We start from the raw sequence: 18,419 nt of genomic DNA, 5'->3' as shown, positions 1-18,419 counted from the left end.
GAGTGTTTCATGGTGAGCTCTTTCATGGTGTTCGCATCCAATTCTGGATTTTCAATAAGAACACGAAAAGCCAAGGAGGTGGAATGGCTCTGGGAATTGTCACTGTGGTGATTGAGATGGAACTGTCAGTGTGTGGCAAAAGAAAGATGAGGCAAAATGCGGGGGGTGGGTGTTTGCCCTTTCCTGTAAGGCTTAAGACAAAGACTTCAAATGCAGGCTAAAAGGAAGAATTGTTTTTTGGACTTTTCTTTCTGTTTGCTGAAGAATTTTTGACTCTTAATGTACAAGTACCGTAGTTTCTGGCACAAATTCATACAGCACATACAGTGATACATTTGTTGAGAGGAATTTCCCCTCATGCTTATAAATGTCTGGTGTGGGCACTTTGTGTCCATCTTTATTGCAGCTGATGTTTTTCTGGCTTTGTTACTGTTGAGTGCTGGGATGCAACATTGATTGCTGCTCTTACAGTTCCAATAGGTGAAGATCAGCCCCTCCCTCAATATCTTTTTTTGGCAATATCTGTAATCAGACTTCACCTGTTTGATTTGTAGGTTGGCAAGTAAATATGCCTACGTTCTGTAACATAGTCATCCCAGTAGCAATACGAGTAGTTATCCCTGTAGCCTTCCATGACGTGAATATTGATATTATAATTTCCTGTTCCTTCAGGTGGTAAAGAGCTCTAGCTTCTATCCAAGTTATGAGAAGCATATATTAAGCATGCTGATATCTTTGTGAGGAAGGATCCAAGAAGTAATGTTTATGGGGCCATGTAAAGAGGCTGCTGTTACGTGGTTAATGAGCCTTGATGCATGAAGTTCTTTCTCGTGATTGAAAGAATTCCTGAATGGCACCAATAAAACTGTTGCCTTATTAACTGGAAAATCCCTGGCAGTTGTGCTCTGGTTTTGATGAAATGCTAAATTTAGGGTGCTGTTTTCTTAGCACGCTGCCTACATCTCCTCCTTGGAGTGGTGGCACTTTCTTCTACCCAAACACAGCTTTGTAACTGCTTTATAGGTGGATCTTGGGGAAGAATTTTTGACTTTAAAGTCTCGACAGCAGTATTTTTATTTTATTTTATTTTATTTTATTTTATTTTATTTTATTTTATTTTATTTTATTTTATTTTATTTTATTTTATTTTATTTTATTTTATTTTATTTTATTTTTTTTCTCCTTTTTAACTGACTTGGAGCTGTTCTGCTGCTGAATGTTGACTAGAAAAGAGATACCAAGTGGTAGGTTTGGTGTTAACTACTGAGCTAGTGGTGGAAAGGATGTAGGGTCTGCATTAATTCATGTCCTTAAATTATTCAGTGTCTTCTAGGAGTGGACTGTGTCTCTTGCATTGTCTAGACTGGAATATGATGTTTCTGCGAAGCTGTGAATTTTGTTATTATTCATAGTTAATCATGACAAGGAGATAGAAAGTAAAATAGTTGGTTAAACTTTTTTGATATTTCTGAGCAAGTATTTCTACTGAGTAGAGCACTAAGAGCTAATCTTACCTGAACATTACCAACGTAGTATCTGATGCTGTGAATGTTGGCACATCTTCTGAACTGTTTGATGCTTGCCACTTTAATGTGCTTTCTCTCTTCTGCCAAATAATGACTTCCAAATGCTTAACGGTCAGTTTTTTGTTCTGTGTTGTTTTTCTTTTTTCTTTTTTTTTTTTAACTGCTTGCTAGTTTGTTTTTTCCCATCCTCTTGGCAGTCAAAACCTTGACCTTATTGGAAGTCTGACAGCTTACCAGTGCTTACTAACATGTAACTGAAGGCCGGGGGAGGCGTATTTTGACAAGGAAGAGCTCAGAGTATTTAGCATAGGAATTTAGCAATGAATTTGCAAGGCAACTTGAGGCTTTAAAAACACTTTTTTTTTTTTTTTTTTTTTTTTTCTGTGGCAGGTCCCTAAATCTAAACCACAATGGCGCAAAGAGATGCAGATAAGTACCTTTACGTGGACAAAAATATCATTAACAACCCCCTTACTCAGGCTGACTGGGCAGCCAAGAAGTTGGTATGGGTTCCCTCAGAGAAAAGTGGATTTGAAGCAGCTAGCCTAAAGGAAGAAGTGGGAGATGAGGCCATCGTGGAATTGGCAGAGAATGGGAAGAAGGTGAAAGTAAATAAGGATGACATCCAGAAGATGAACCCTCCCAAATTCTCGAAGGTAGAAGATATGGCTGAGCTGACGTGCCTGAATGAGGCTTCTGTGCTTCACAACTTGAAGGAAAGATACTACTCTGGACTGATCTACGTGAGTAATCTTCTCCATTAAGATAAGAGTTCTCTATTTTGTAGTGTGGGAACTTACTGTAATCAATTTGCTTTTAAAGGGTATATGTTAACCTTTCATTGCCCATATATATAACTCTCACGTGACTCAACTTCTTCCTTCTACTTACAATTTTTTCACTAAACTGTGCCAATCCCCCCCCTTTAGTTAATGTAGAAGCTTTCAAGGAATGCTGTGGTAAATCAGTCTTTCACATTTCAATGTCTTCATTTGCAGAATGTTTTGAATGCCACTTAACTTGCTTTTAGCAAGAAGTGAGAGCAGTTGGAAAGTGGTAAACAGGAAGTCTGAACTGAATTAAATAATAAAAGCATGATCTTAATATACCTAACATCTGAGTTGATTTTTCCCATGTCTGGAGCTTCACTGGGAAAAAATACCAGTGCCAAGCTGGTTTGTTTGTTTGTTTGTTTGTTTTTAAACACAAATTCTGGATCTTAGAGTGTGCTATTAGAAAAGGCACATATATTCACATGTGAGTTTACAGATGGGGTAACACTTCCTTCTCACCCCAGAACGGAATTATTATTATTATGGAAAAGACAAAGATACCATGTGTGGGGCCCATGACCATAACCCTCTAAAGCACGCAATAACTGCTTCACTGCATACCAAAAGTAGTAAATAAGGAAAAGTGAGGAAGGAGAATTTGGAACTTTGACTAGTTCTACAGGTCCCTTCTATCTTAACTTCTGTGCAGCCAACAGAAATATGTCCTGCTACTTTTTAATACCCTGTCAACATAGGGTAAATAAACTCAATAGTAATGTAAAATTTGGCTGCAGTGACTGCTTAAAACACAAAGAAGTGTTCATTGGCTTGTTTGTTCTCCAAATGCCCTCTACTTACAGAATCAAAATGGGTCTGCCAGAGAGAAAATCCCTGATGGATGTAGAAATATTTGATGTTCAGTATTTTAGACATTATAAAATGTTTTTCACCATAGATTAGAAGAGCTACTAGGTTGCATTAAAGAATGAATTTAATATGTAAACATGTATATTAGCCCAGTTCTAGATAATAAAGCATATCTAGATACTTTTTCTCCTTCCTTTTGAGCTTCTAAACCCCCAAATCTGCCTCTTTCTTCATCTGGAAATGACAACATAAATAAAAGCTGTTACCTTTCTGTATGTTTCTGGCTTTGGTATTGTGTTTTGTTACCTTTCTGTATGATTTTGGCTTTGGTATTGTGTTTTTTTTTCCCCTCCTTTTGTGGTGTTTTTTTGTTTGTTTGTTTGTTTGTGTTTTGGGGTGCTTATTACTTCACCTTACCCAAAGAGATTTAGTCTTTTTTCTAGTCATCTTATGAGGCAAGCTGTAGACAATCTCTTCTGTCCTAACAGAGCCTGGTTATCTTCAAGTTGCTGCACAGCAGGAGTTCACTGTAATTATCTGTCTTGGCTAGAAACCTCTATGGATGGTTGTATTCTAAATTAAGAAACATGAACACAAGCTAAAAGTTCTGACTGATGCTGTGACCATAGCTCTTCTAGTGTGGCATGGTGGTGCACGGACAACCTCTGCTTATATAATCAGAGAACACCTGCAGGGTGCAAAGCTCGTATAAATTCCATCACCTTCTGGTCTCAAGATTTTGAGACTTAGGAGGTTGATGCAGTTAGTTATTCCATGCAGCTGAACAGCTCTTCTGGCTATTGGTCAAAACCTCTTATCGGAGGGAAGAATCTTGGTCTTGTGTTGAAATAGGATATGCAAGATCATGTGTGTAACATTTTTAGAACAGGATGCATTGCTAGATTATGTAATAAGGTGTTGAAAATAATTCACCAGTGTTGTGTAGTCTGTTGTGCACTGTACAGTAGGTTATTTCATTTATCTTGCAAGACATCCTCTGAAATTTCAGACATGATCTGTGGCTGTAATAAACGGAGTGCTTTTAGTTAGGTAGAAAGTAGTATTGAAAATAAAAAATCCACACCCTTCACACATATAAACTTAGAGTAGCAATGCTCTATTACGGAGCCTTAGACTTGCCAAAATGGTGTTTCTGTGCACTTGTGAAATGGACTGATCGTACCTGTCAGCAGTTCTTCTCAAGTCAGAAGATTAACGTGAATGCTTACGATACTTTCACTGAAGCGGCTGTTGCTTGATGGTTAATCCTCTTGAAGGAGTACGTGCAGTGTACATAGGTCACTCTGAAAGTAATGCCTCCTATTTATTTCCATGGGAACTGCAGCTACAAGAAGCATAGCACTGCTTGATAGAGCAAATAGTCAGTTACAAAACACTGATTGTTGACACCATTCATAGCAAGGAAGGAAGGTTTTCCTGCAGGCCTGTTTCATCAGTCTGAGGAAGTTAATGCCTGCCTTCTTCTAAATTGTTGTTCTCCTCCAGCAGAGTGCTTCAGTTCAACTTCAGACCCTTGCGCTATTTTTATTTGAAAAGGGACTGTTCTTCTTTGTGGGCAAACATGTCCATAAGAAGTCATGCAAATACAGACAGGAAGACTTCAAATTCCTTTTCACATATTGCCACTTCTTTTCATTTACTCTCACTTGTAATCCTCTGTGGCATGAACTGAAGTGTTGAGGAGAACATTAATTTCACAGTGCTAGCAATTCCCATGCTAATATAGGGGAAAATAAGTGTAATGAGTGCACAGTGAATACAGTACTCTGGAGTAGACTGCTTTCTACCTCTCCACTACTGTATTCAAAGATGAGGAAAGCATGACCCAGACTTTCAGCTGCTGTTTTTGTACTATGCAAGTGCTGTCTCTCATGATGAAGGACTGAAGCTGAGGTTAAAGGAATTAGTAATCATGTTAGTTTCTGCAACTTATAGTTCCTTTCCAGCACTATCTCATAGCTAACTTGACTAGAATCTCACTGACATTTAGCTTCCTGAAGTCCTGTGCTGTGTGAATAGGTTAATTACCTAAGATTTAAATGAGTGCATAGAAAACTTGGATATAGAACTGTGAACTATGTAGTAGATGCTATTTTCATCCTTCTGATCAATGTACTCTAATTCTTTCCTTTATCTAGCTAAGAGGCTAAATCCGATTAAGTACTTTCTGCTCTTACTGTAGAGAACTCTTTACCATGTCAAAGCTCTCTTCATTGAGAAAACAATGGAAGAGATATCAGCAATAGAAGGTGCTAAATGTACTCTTCTGGTAGCACTGCAAGTATCTGTAGAGGGCTACATATATCCAGATGTTTTGGACAGCTGCCTCTAAAATTGATAAGGAACTCTAAAACTCAGCACCAAGGCATGGAATGCTATTCTTAAAGCATCTAAGCAACATGGAAGGTCTTTTCCTACTGCCTTTGCAATTAAAACACTTCTTAGATTTGCTTTTAGATATTTAGATTTCAAAAGAATTTTGGAGGAAAAAATAGATACTTTCACTAAAATTATTTTGACAGTTGTATTAGAACTGCAGAATTCAACTCAGTGAAAACCAATTGAGAAGCTGAAATTTGCTTTCAGATCAGAAAATTTTGCTATGGAATGCATTAGAAGTAAACTTTGGCAAATGTTCCTGACTCTTCAAGAATGGAATACTGTTTAATTGTTCTCTATACTCACTAGTTTGAAACTAGTTTACAATTACAATTACAACTAGGTCGCAATCATTACATGTAAATCACAAAAGTCTTTTGGGTTTGCAGGGTCCTCAGGAGGCCATCCAGTCTAACTTCCCATTAAGAGCAGGGTCAAAACTGAATTCAACCTAGTCCAGTGGTCTTGAAAATCTCTAAGGAGTATGTTGGTATTCCTTTAGTAACTATTTTGGCGTGATTCCCTCTGCTGGAGTCATGTTTTGACTAAGTGTGGGATGGAGGGGCAGCTTTTCATCAAATAAACTTTATATGTAAGTCCTGTCAAGTTGCACTTATCTAGTCTTTCTCATCTAGAGAGGTGTCCAGCCTATTTTCTGCATACCGAGCATAAGTGAGCAGGGAGATAATAGAAAATAAGCAAGCCTGACTCCTACAGGCAATATATTAAGGCCTCACAAAGTGATTTGATGCCACCAGTAACACTCATTTATCAGTAAGACTCCAAGGATGTGCTATCTGTCCTTTCCTGTATTTAGTAGCTATCATTTAGCATGAAAATTGTTGAGCGCAGACATGAATATCTTCATGAGTGTTGTGCTAGAGTGCAGAGAATGTATATCTTTGTGTTGTGTTTTCTGTAATATCTTGCTGTCTCTCTGCATCATCTGTGCCATTTCTGGACACAAGTAAACTCACTTGCTCTCATGTGAAGTTTTATTATGTTGTAGTTGATTGATTACTGAATAAATTCATCTAGTAGATACACAAACGTGATGTAAAATGCTTCTTTTCTAGAAGCTGAGTGCCTATTTTATGTAATGAAATAGACAAATATCAGGATTTTGAAAGGAGGCAAAGCCACTCCTCACAGGCTGTTAATTAGCTAGGGAGTAGGCCACTTTGATTATCGACGTGACTAATGTGTCAGTTGATGCTATTTGCATACTTTGAAAGGTTGAGTACCATCCAAGTTGATATAACTTTAGGCGTTGCTGATATTCTAATATTGCTTAGTGGGAGGCATCCCTCTTAATATCACTGGAAGAAGCACTTGAAAATGACTGATCTGTTTTCAAATAATATGCTGTTAAAAGGCACGAGTATACAAAATTTTAACTCCTTGTTGCTGGGGGCGTTTTCTTTACAGACCTACTCAGGCCTGTTCTGTGTGGTAATCAATCCTTACAAGAACCTGCCAATATACTCAGAAGAAATAGTGGAGATGTACAAAGGCAAAAAGAGGCATGAGATGCCCCCTCACATCTATGCCATCACAGACACAGCCTACCGGAGTATGATGCAAGGTAAGTGCTTACTGAGGTAACAATTCATTTGTTGAAATCACAAACCAGGATTGCAGTCAAAACATTGTAGAAGAGCAGCATCTTACTGCTATCAAAAGGCATTGCTGCACCGTTGCTTACAGGCACGACACCTGCTTGGTACTAGTTCTTGTGCTCAGGTGAATAGCTCTCTCCTGGTCTGGTGTTTTGAAGAACATTGCAGGGGGGTCAGACAAGTGCATAATTACATAAACTGATCGGTTTCAGCACAGCAGGCTTTAGAGAAGCATGCAAGGATAACTGAAGTAAATAGATCTTCCCTCTATAATTCTATGGAGTCATAGCTACAGATAGGTGCAATCACTTAAGAAAACTGTTAAAATCCAGCCATGCAGTCTGGTTGGATGAAACAAGGTTGGTATAACATGCATTTTGGGATGTGATGATCAGTAGTAGTTTTACTGATGATTACTTGTTTTGTTACATTCTTGTTCTGTTAGACAATACTAAATACATTTGTTGGTTGTTTATGGGTAAAAGCAAGCAAGCAGGTTGACATGTTTCCCTAATAACTCCCTTTATACCAAGAGGAAGAACTGTATATTTTATCTCCTTGATTGTCACTTGAGAATTTAATTACGGAGTTCTGAAGGCTGGGTATATATCTCTCCTTCTCTGAGGAGGTTTTTCACAGAGTTGGTGCTGATGTGTGGGATGCCTGGAGAGTGTTCAAACATGGAGGTACTATGCTTTGCTTCCTGTTTCTTCTTGGGTTATGTGAAGAGGCATGCTTTGTGTGTTTAAAAGACAGCTTGATTTGGCTGGTTGGTATAAATTTGACTTTTCTGATGGATAGCAATGATGATTAAGGTGTTGGTCTCTCAGAGTCTCGTCATTAGTTTCACTTTTTGAACAAATGCCAGTTATAATAAAAGCATACTTTAAAATTCTAATTAGACTCAATTTTAAACGCTTGTGCTTTTTCCCTGCCCTCACTGTTATTTGTACTTGCAAGCATAGGAAGAATATAACAATGGGGTTGCCCGGAGTGGAAAGAAAGCAAGAAAAACTTCTTCCACTTGCCAGAGTTAATGACTTTAAACAGTTTTTCCTTTTGGAGGATGTCAAGGAAGTTTGCTGATGTGTGGTGCCATGTGGAGCACAGCACACAGGAGAGCTAACATGATGGATAAATTAAGCTGTATTGGTAAAAAGAGTGAAGGGGAGAGCCATACAGCAGTGGACTAGTAGCAGAGTACTGATGGCAGTTCATTGAAGATGTGACAGGTCTGAAGAAAATACATCTATACTACTTAAACATTACTCTGGAAGAAGTACTGTAAGCAGATGGGAAATAAAAACAAACCTGTATCTACATAGGGCCTTTCTTTCTTTGAACCAAGACTGGATTTGCCATGAATCGCAGAGATAAATGCACCTCCTGCACAATATATGGCAGTATGGTTGTCTGCAAAGCGCTTATCACTGTTTCACTTCCTTTATTACTTCCTTCTTTCTCTTGCTCACTCCTTCTTGTCAGCTGAAGTACCAACATATATTTTCCTTAAATGAGCTATTGACTAATCCCTACCAAAGTTACGGTTCCCTAACGAGAAATCTTTTCTACATAGTATCAGAGACAGACTCTTTGGCATTGCTGTAAAGAGACTGAAGATGTCTTTATCATTCCATTGTTAACAGTTAAACCTTGTTCTTCTTCCCTGCCAGATAACACCAGTATGTTGTAGTGTATGTCCAGACAGCTGCAGGAAGGGACAGATGAGCTTAGCTTGTCTGAAAGTGCTTCAGAGATGGTGATTGATCTACGGGGATATTTCCTTTCCTTTTGAAAAGAGAAGTGTTTCCATTCCATCACTTCTTGAGTGAAGTCTAAAACTCAGAAATCTCAGACTTGAATTTGTGTTGGTGCTCAAAGCTGAAGACTGGAAGCCCTGCCACTGTTTTTCCTAGCAGCAGAAAGTTGCTATGAGCTCTTCTGGAGTGTTTGCCTTTTCCAGAATTGTAGAATCACAGAACAGTTTGGGCTGGGAGGGACACTTTTCTTGGTGCAACTCAGAAAACAGTTGGCTTTCTGAGCTGCAAGCACACGTTGCCAGCTCATGTTGAGTCTTTCATCAACCAACACCCCCAGATCATTCTCCTCTGGGCTGCTCTCAAGCCATTCTTTGCTCATCCTATATCTTTTCTTGGTATTGCCCTGACCCTTCTGCGGGACCTTGCACTTGATGAAGAAAAGCCAGAATTATTTTAGCTACCCAGTATTATCAGTAATTTTAACAATCTAGAGGCTTGTCCAAGCTCTTCTCTACACATCATGTCTGTATGTTTGCTAGCAAAAAATGCCCAGACACTGTTATATGGTTATTTGCTGCTTTATTTTAATGGCTAGCAGCAGCATTCCACTGTATGCTACTGGGAGCAAAGGTGAGTAGGCTATTGTAATGTCTCTGGTCCTGGCTAGCCTCTAGGGCAATGGAAAGCAACATTCCTATTCCACTTTCTCAGTGCTGCTTAGCAGTGGGGGAGGCTTGATGCAGCAGCCAGTGGTATGGCAGGAATCCATTCAGAGAATAGAAGATAAAAGGGTACAGTTCTCCACATGAGCTAGAGGCATTTAGGATTAGTCTGTCTTCCCTACCATGCTTTCTGAGCCCCAAAGGCAAGGATTCCCTTCATAGTCCGGAGAAGGATAGCAAGGCTGGTGACTGACTTATGCCAGCATGTTGTGTAGTTATCTCTTAAACTGACAGAGTGGAGAAGTCTTGCATGTTAATTGATTTGGACTTTTTTTTTTTCCTTTTTAATTCTTTTTTTCTGATTTTTAGTCAATTTATGGTATTCTAACAAGCAAACCTCCTAAAGGGAGGTCCTTTAGGGAAGGGAGAGGAAGATGAGAATTTTATTCCAACTTCTGCTAATCCAGAAACTATTTAACCCTTTTCAGGCGTCTATGCCAATGCACTAAGTTTGGTCCTCTTTTTCTATCTTCCATGGTTAGTCTATTCAGAAAAGTGTCATGTGGCATTCTTATATCCCAAGGGGTTAAGTTGTAGGGTGGGTTTTTGGGGGTTATTTTTTTTTTCTTCTGGTTAAACTTCACCAAAAGCATTTCCTTGAAGCTATAATATAATGGAAAACGTGTTTTAAGTATCCCCCTCCTTTTTTCCAACCAAGGACATTAAGACTCAGAAATGAGATAAACCCACAATTTTGCTGCATGGTGCTTGGAGATACTTCTTAAGTTTCAAGAGAAGAACTCTGAGAAAATTATAACATTTTTGTTTTCCAAGAAAACAACCATTTGTCTTAATGTTTCTGTTCCCTGGGTAACCTGAATTCCAGATGCCTCAGGTCTGACTGTTTTCAGAAGAGTTATTTTTCTGGCACTGATGATGGAAGTAGAGTGCCTACAAGTGGAATGGTTTCTTCAGCAGACAAATCATTATTGCAAAGCAGCAGATGTGCATTGAAGGGATAAATTCGCTACCTCAATTGATGTTCTCCAGAGGATCTATTAAGGAAAAAAAAAAACCTTTTAAAGCTATTAAATGGCACCTGTTTGTCTATTCAGAACACACAAAGGAAATTTTCTGTGTCAAATACTTAAGCTAGCAATAAGCTGTGAGTTTTCTTGGTGTCTGGAGCATGATGACCATTGTTAAATGTCAGTGTCTGAAACTTCTTTGTAACAGCTTTGACATGCATGGTTATTCTGGAACCTTTTCTCCAAAACACTTTCCTTGTACACATTCTCTGCCCGTCTATTAGCCTCTGCTCAACTAAAAGATGGGTAGGAGAAGGTATAAGCAGCACATTGCTATTGAAAGTGCTTCATCTCACTTCTCATCCAGTTTTTCTGCGTATCAGTATAGGGTTCCTAATGGTTCACTGAACAAAACACTTAAAAACATTATACAGTTATTAAATCCTCCTTGACCTTGATGGATTAATCTGCAGAGGAACCTATGCAGCCAGCGGCTTGAGATTTAAGCAGTCAATGAGTTTGGTATTTAAAAGAAAAAATCATGAAGCATAGCACCTTTCTGAAATTTCTTAGCCTTGTTATATTAAGGGAAGAAAGGGTTAGCTACTGTAAGACAAATTACTTGCTTTTGCAGGTCATTAGATGCACCTTAGACCCAGCTGTCATTTTTATAAGAAACAGTCCTTGAGGTCTGCTCCTGTGGAACATGACCTTGAAGTATTTTATTCATATTTCTCAGATGGTGACATATTTCTAAAGTTTCCAAGCTAGTAGAATACTTCTGTTCTAATTTCTGGATCTCAGTGCTGCTTTCTCAGCTTGCTTTGTAACTCTGCTCTGCTATACTGCACTGTGTAATGTGCTACCCCAAAACACACCTTTATTTTCTATCAGATATTCTCTGTGTTTACCAATTCAGGAATAGCTGATTGAAGGTCTTCTTGGATTATGCAAGGGCACAGATGTCTCTCTCAAGTTGCATGCAAAAGTCAATTCTGTTTCCACTAAAACCAAAGGAAAATAGCATGTGGTTTCACTAGTTTATTTCTGAGATTTGTCCAAATTTCTGAAGCAAAGGGCAGCATTAAATTGGGATACCAATTACGGAGGATGTTTGTTTGATGCTGTCTGAATACAGATTGCAAGAAAAGATGCAAGCAGTTTCTGATTTTTCTTAAGAGGTGTTTTATGTGCGTGGAATCATTTGAGCTTTCTGAATGCAACTCTGAAAATAAAGCATCTTGAAATGTGGTTCTCAATAGAACAAGGAGCTAAAAAGAGTCCATTGCCCACTTGTTTTTTAGTAGTTACCACACCCTTTTTGCTTCATTCCTGCAAACCAGAGCGAGAGCCTTCTGGCAGTTCTTACATAACAGCTCAGCCCTTTCTGTCAGTCCCCCCTCTGCATGCTGTCCTAGGACCACGAGCAGCCTGAGCTTTTGCAGGCTGTACAGCGGTTTTTCTTTCCTGTCAGAACTTGGTAAACATTTGTGTAGCCTAAAATTACAGCCTAACTTATTTTCCCATTTCGCTATCTCCAGATTCAGTCCTGAAATGTTAGAGAAAGGGCTGTGGGCTTAAGTCCAAAAACAGGCTCAGGGAAATAAATATTTACATTTCATCCAGTAGGATGTATTTCATTTTTGGAAATGGCACTTTTTTCCTTGTGCTTGCCCTCCAGACTTCATGTACTGCAAAGCTGAGTCTTGGCACTGTAGCTATCCTGCCAAACCAAGTGACTTTTTTCCTTTTTCAGATCTAGGAGCTGTGTTTTGTAAGAGCTGTCTTAAATATTCCATGCTTACCATTCTCTTTCCCTCGTGCTCGATGGTAGGTTATTCATATTTAGAAACTTCTCTCCAACACATTCCCAAAATGGGAATGCAAAAGCAAGTTTTCAGTCTGTGTCTGGGTGTTTCCCTGGGGTCTTTTTGATCCTACTCAAAGCAGCACGTAGGTTAAAGCACCGCTGTGAATACATTTGATGAGATTCTATGCCAGCAGGGTTGTTCCAGCAGCACAGCGTTGTCAGGTGCCTGGGGCTCCTCACGTGTCTGGGCCCCGAGGGAAGGACGTGCTTGTAAGATTGCTTTGAGGTCAGACAAGAAGTTTGAGGAGAGACAAGGAACTGAAGCTGCTGCGTGGCTGAAGTGTTGCATTTCAGCCCACTTCTTGCTTTAGGTCACCTCCCTAACTTGGCCAGCAGACAGTTGGTTCCCCAGTTGGGCTGCAGGCCTGCACAGCCTTACAGTAACGGAAACCTACAGGGCCGGGCCCCGTGGTTAAGAAGGTGGGTGGTACCATCTAGCTACGGTTAAGCTTGTAGCCTTAATGAGTCAGCTATAGGCAGCGGATAGCAAGCCAAGCCTTTGCCTTTCAGCTACACTTCCTCTTGGCTGGAGGGATGATGTCACCATTGTGTGAGTGCTATAGCACTTCTCCTTTTATGGAGATGAACAGGCCTGCAACTGCAGTCACTCATGCAGAGGAAGTGGGTGATAAAGGCCTTGGTAGGATGTGCTGTAACTGAGATGGGGAGCCTGAATTGCACGTTCTGTTCTTCTGTTCTAGCCTACCAACCTCTTCTTCTTCCACCCCCAAACGTATTAAACAAATTCAGGAGTTTAGAGCTCTGTTCATTCATGAGTAATGCCAATGTATTTGAACACAGTGGTTCAGAATTCTTCCAGATCTGATATTTTACAGTAGAATATTTATCTGAGCACCACTAATGTACAAGATTTCTGTCATGTTGAAACAAATTTTGGCTTAATTAAGTTTTTAATATGTCCTGGAAGGTCCTGGAAGCAGTCTAAAATTAAATCTTTTATTTTTAAACTGAGAAAAGTAAGATCTGCTTTTTTTCATATAGTAAAATTAATCTAGTGATCTCATGATACCATCCTGCTGTATAGCCTAAATGTGAAGGATGTCTTCTGCATTTCTGGATGCTTGAGCCCACTGCTTCTTAGGGTCTCTTGAATACTGTGGTGATGAGAACTGAGGAAGAGCCTAGATAAAAAGCCTTCCTCGCCAGCTGGTCTGAAATACAGAGCTGTTGCTATAATTAACTAATGAGTTGTTATTCTGAATTGTTTTTAATAAGTGACTCTGTTTAGGATTGAAAAGCAGATGCAGATTTCTTTTAATCAGGCGTTTCTTGATTGTGTTATTATAAGCGACTGAGTTTATGGTACCCAGCACATTCTCTTTTGCTGAGTAGGTTGCTTGCACAACTGACAGCGCAGTAAAGGCAAGTGCTGACTGAGGTTGTGCAGTACGCCCATGTCAAATGATCGCCTAAAAAAAATGTGGGAGAGTGGAGGTGGCTTCTTGTCTGGGCAATTGGATTTGGATTCGTGATGGCACAAGTCAGCATTGTATAGAGAATAAATATTGGCGTTTACAACAAGTCTTAATTGGAAGCGTGTCTAAGAGTTATGCTTTTGTATTTGTTAGCTCTTTGGCCCTTTGGTAGGCTCCAATTTCCTGTTGCTCAACACATTATTCAGTTGTCTGTCTGTACACAATTAGAAGAATTCCAGCTATCCCAATGACTGCCGCTTTGCCGTCCTGGGAAAGAATTTCCCCCGGATTGCAAACAGGAATGTTGCCTTTTATGGCAGTGTCTGCACGCTGCCGGTGGCTTGCCTGCACTCGCAGGTACGTTCTTGCTGGCTTAAAGCAGAGGTGACTAACGCAGCTGCAGCGGGCCACCAGACAAGTGTGCTGGGGGAGGCAACCCTACCGCCGAGAGGGCTTTTAAACACTGTCTGTGGCTCTTCCTGCTGAGCACCTGACAACACCTCGCTTTGCGTTAAGGCCTAGAGAGATCCTGTGCTTGCCCCTTTGTGGCTTCTTGTGGTAATTCCTTAGTGTTGTTAATGCCTTGCCCCATTGTAGCTCTAACAAGAGCTGCTCAGCAAGTCAGTAAAACTTGTGATGATCGTAAGTTTTTTGTGCCAAAGGAAAACTGAGGATTGTTTGATGTTGGTCATCTCTTTTTCCATGCGACATTTGGTTTGTCTGCTTACCAGTGTGTTTTGTAAGAATGAGGATCCTACCTTGGATGTGGTAAGGAAGTACCTAGAGTTCCATTGCCTGTATGAGCCCCAGTGCACGATTCCAACACCAAAGTTGGTTACCAGAAGTGAGGTGTGTCATCAGGGGCATCTTTTTTTATCTGATAGGCTTCTTAGAAGAGCCACTGTGGTACCTGAATGCAAATATAAACTTTTCTAGAACAAGTGGGCTAGTCAAGCTTCTGAAAGGCAGATGTTATTCAGAGTCACAATCTTATCCTTTCATATAGCTACTTTGTGATAGAGCATTGCACCTAAGTGTTGCACTACTACAGAATACATTTCCTTAGGCGATCCATAAATGAGTCATTAGTTATTCCCCTGATCCACCTTCCCAGTGCCCAGTCATGCAGATTTGCCTGCTGAGCCATTGACCCACTGAGAACTTGGAATGGGTGAGGCCTTTAAGACTGCCTCACATTTACTCTTCAGCTCTCCCTCAGCAAAAGGAATACATATCTTGAAGGCAAAAGAATAAAATTCAGCACTTGAAAAATACAAATGTGTAATGCTAATAAACTTGCAGGTGTCTGGTTTTAGATGTGTTTTCTGATCCAAAACTCTATGAGTGACAATTTTCTTTTGCTTGCTTTCTTCCAGTCCTAGGCTGATCAGCACCTTTCTGAGGATGGTATTAACTGGGATAAAGCAGATTATTTTCCTCTAAACTTTTATGCTCAACTGAATACAGGCAGTTTCCAGCAAAGCAAGTTCAGAGCAGGTTAACCTCTCTGTAGTGTGTGAACCTAATGTTTCCAATATTGTTTTTGGAATAGTTTAAGAAAAGACAGAATCTCAAATTTGGTAGGTTCACTTGCTTTTCCTGTTCCATGAAAAGTCTACCTGACTATAAAGCCTTCCCTAATTAGAATTCAGTCTCGCTATCTCACACGAAGAAACTTGAATGATGACTCGGTTATATCTTCTAAGCAGTTCTCTGGAGGGGAGAGCATGGAGTACACTTAAGTTCTCTAAGAGAATGGAGAAATGAAAAGAAGTAGCTAAAATGTGGACACGGTCATAGTTGTAAACATACTGATGAAAGCTACCAATTGCTGAAATAATTTATTAGAGGAATGCAATGAATTTTCTATTTGTGAATGCTTGGGGCTTGCAGTATGTTTAGAGATTAGGCTGGAGTCTGACACAAAGTTGGAGTACGATGTGGAAAAACAACAGTAACAAGATGAAATATAACTGCTGTGACACTCGGGCTCTCAGAGTGGATCGTAACCTAAGTAAATAAATAAATGCATTTTGATGGCACAGTGCGTGTCTCAATAGCTCTTAGGTGATGCAGGATTTTCTGTGCATGATTTGCAGTTCCTGAGTCTGTTCTGTGTTTGAACAGGTATCACTTCCACTCTGATTCCTACAAGCTAGTGAAACTGTACACGGTGCAGACACTCTCCAGTCTGCCCAGTGCTTCTAACTGGGGGGAGAATATGGTGCAGACTCTGGGGGCTAAAGTGGAACTCAGAGTGGAGGGGTGGATGGAAAGTGAAATCAAGGCAGAAGCAGGGGAGCGTGTTTGCATAGAAGTGGTTGAGGAGCAGTGGGATGAAGACCAGACAGGGATTGCCTATGAGGAAGTGGAATCATAGGTGGAAGCTGAGAGGAGGTTAAAGATGTTGGGGAAGATAGTGTAGATTAGGCTGGGTGAAGTAAGTTCTGTAACTGGAAAGATTTCGTAATCCATAGCTGGGAAATGAACACAGGAATTAGCATGTCTACTGTTTAGCATTCAGCACAATATTCCTGTTCCTGCTTTTTGCAACTTGTCAGCATGAAAAGGAAAAGATTCTGCTATTATCGACTGCTCTGTTAATACAAAGGAACTGGTGCCACAAATAAGTAATCTGTACAGCACTTAGGCTGCTGCTCAGCATTGTAGCTTTCAAACCCATTCTGTATAAAATAAGTAACAGTAATTTCTTACTGAGCTTCTAGTGTTTCTTTTTGGGGTGGGAGCCTCAGCTTGATGTGAGCTTTTGATTCTTTGGAATTTTTAGTGGTTCCTGCCCCATTTCCACCTCCCAAATGTATTCTCTGCTCTTCTGATCATTGTTGCAAGTCAGTAGGAACCCAGAATAATGGAAGGGGAGGTGGGATGAATAACTAGTATAAAATGAACTCTGTGATAAAGAAACATTCAGTGAGAGAATTCTGTGATGATTACAGAAAAAATGATGTAAATGATTGTTCTCTCTGGATGAAGAAAACATGATGGCTCTGCTGAAATTTAACTTCAGCAGATGGTGGGAAGTTGGCTTCTGCTTCCATGAAAGGGGTTACGTGGCCTTATTTCTGATGATGCTGGTCAGAATTTGCTGCTTTTGTATTTGATGTTGATTTGTTTCTGTCACATTGATTTAAGTTTCAAGTCTAGATCTAACTACTATTTTAAATTCTATTCTAGACCGAGAGGATCAGTCCATCCTTTGCACGTGAGTATATACATTTGCAAGCTTGTTGGGATGTCTGTGTTAAAAATCTTGGTTGGAGGACTCTTTTAATAGTTAGCACTTGGGGGTGTTCTCAATTAAATTGAGCATTGCTGGAGGGTTAAGGAAGGTCCTGCTTCAGTTCCTCCAAGATTTAATCCTTCTGCAGAATAATTTTCATGGGAACTGAAGGAAGAAGGAAAGGAATAAGATGTTTTTAGACAGTCCAAATTCCTGAAGAAATAAGGTTTTGTCATTGGAAAAGTCTTGGAGAACTCCTTAAGATTTGATGCAACTGTTGTGATTAACAGCATCAGTGCTGATGAGCCCATTGTAGTAACAAATGGATAGTCTTATTTATTACAGCAATTTCTCTTCTTGACACAGCAAAATTGATTGGCCCTCAGTTGGGGACCTTCGCTCTGAGAGATTCATTTCTTTACCTTTCACTGCTAGCTCTATAACTGCCTCAGGACTGTTCCTCATCTACTTAGAAGTTTTCATATCTAAGTGACTAAAAAGTATAGTTCTTGTGCACGTTGCCTCCATTGTGTGAGCAGGCAGAATCCATGCCCATTGGCAGACTAACTAGCTGAGGGCTATAGCCTTCCATCCAGCTCCACTCATGCAGCTCTCTGGTATGATTCAGTTTTTGTTGGCTGTTGTGATAGAGTGGATTTAAGAAGCTCCGTAGCCCTTTGGAGTTAGAAATGTGCTCCCCTGTGTCTTGCTTTTTGTGTGTGTGAATGAACTGCAGACTTTCTTTGCAGAGGTGAATCAGGAGCTGGTAAGACGGAGAACACCAAGAAGGTCATTCAGTATCTGGCTCATGTCGCTTCCTCGCACAAGTCTAAAAAAGACCAGGTAAGACCTAGATTTAATTTAATGATGCTTTATTGTTGTGCTGACTTTGGACAATAGATGTGTATTGGCTGTCGTTGGTGAAAGCCATGTTACTCAATAAAAGCTTAGATGGTAACATCTCTCAGGGGACTGAGGAGGACAGTGAATCATAAAATAATACAAGTTTATTGATAACTGTGAGCCAGGGTACATTGTTCTAAGTCAAACCTCCTTTGAATTCAGTGGAGCTACAGCAGGAATAAACTCATCTACAACCTCTTGGATTCATGGACTAGAAACACTGTAAATGAAACATCACCCATCCTGATCTTTTTACGCAGACATACAGCTTATAACCAGTCCAGGAAGCTTAAAACTGATCCTTCTGAGGAGGAGTTGTCTCCAGTCTTCCGTA

The 18,419-nt window shown here is 39.9% G+C and overlaps 1 protein-coding gene across 2 annotated transcripts in view; it reads left to right on the top strand.

Annotated features, from left to right (window-relative positions):
- Positions 1 to 18,419, top strand: part of MYH9 (myosin heavy chain 9) — a 65,589-nt gene that overhangs the window by 11,824 nt on the left and 35,346 nt on the right. For both annotated transcript variants that reach the window (XM_015862207.3, XM_085519227.1), the window contains exons 2-5: positions 1,917 to 2,269; positions 6,995 to 7,151; positions 17,137 to 17,164; positions 17,932 to 18,025. In XM_015862207.3, the coding sequence (XP_015717693.2) occupies positions 1,937 to 2,269; positions 6,995 to 7,151; positions 17,137 to 17,164; positions 17,932 to 18,025 (612 nt within the window). In that variant the 5' untranslated portion in view covers positions 1,917 to 1,936. The remainder of the gene's footprint in view (positions 1 to 1,916; positions 2,270 to 6,994; positions 7,152 to 17,136; positions 17,165 to 17,931; positions 18,026 to 18,419) is intronic.

Source organism: Coturnix japonica, chromosome 1, assembly GCF_054131305.1.
Source record: "Coturnix japonica strain WE chromosome 1, WE-NBRP24, whole genome shotgun sequence".
NCBI lineage: Eukaryota > Metazoa > Chordata > Aves > Galliformes > Phasianidae > Coturnix > Coturnix japonica.
The sequence above is the reverse complement of the archived record's forward strand: the minus strand, read 5'-3'. Positions and strand labels throughout refer to the sequence as shown.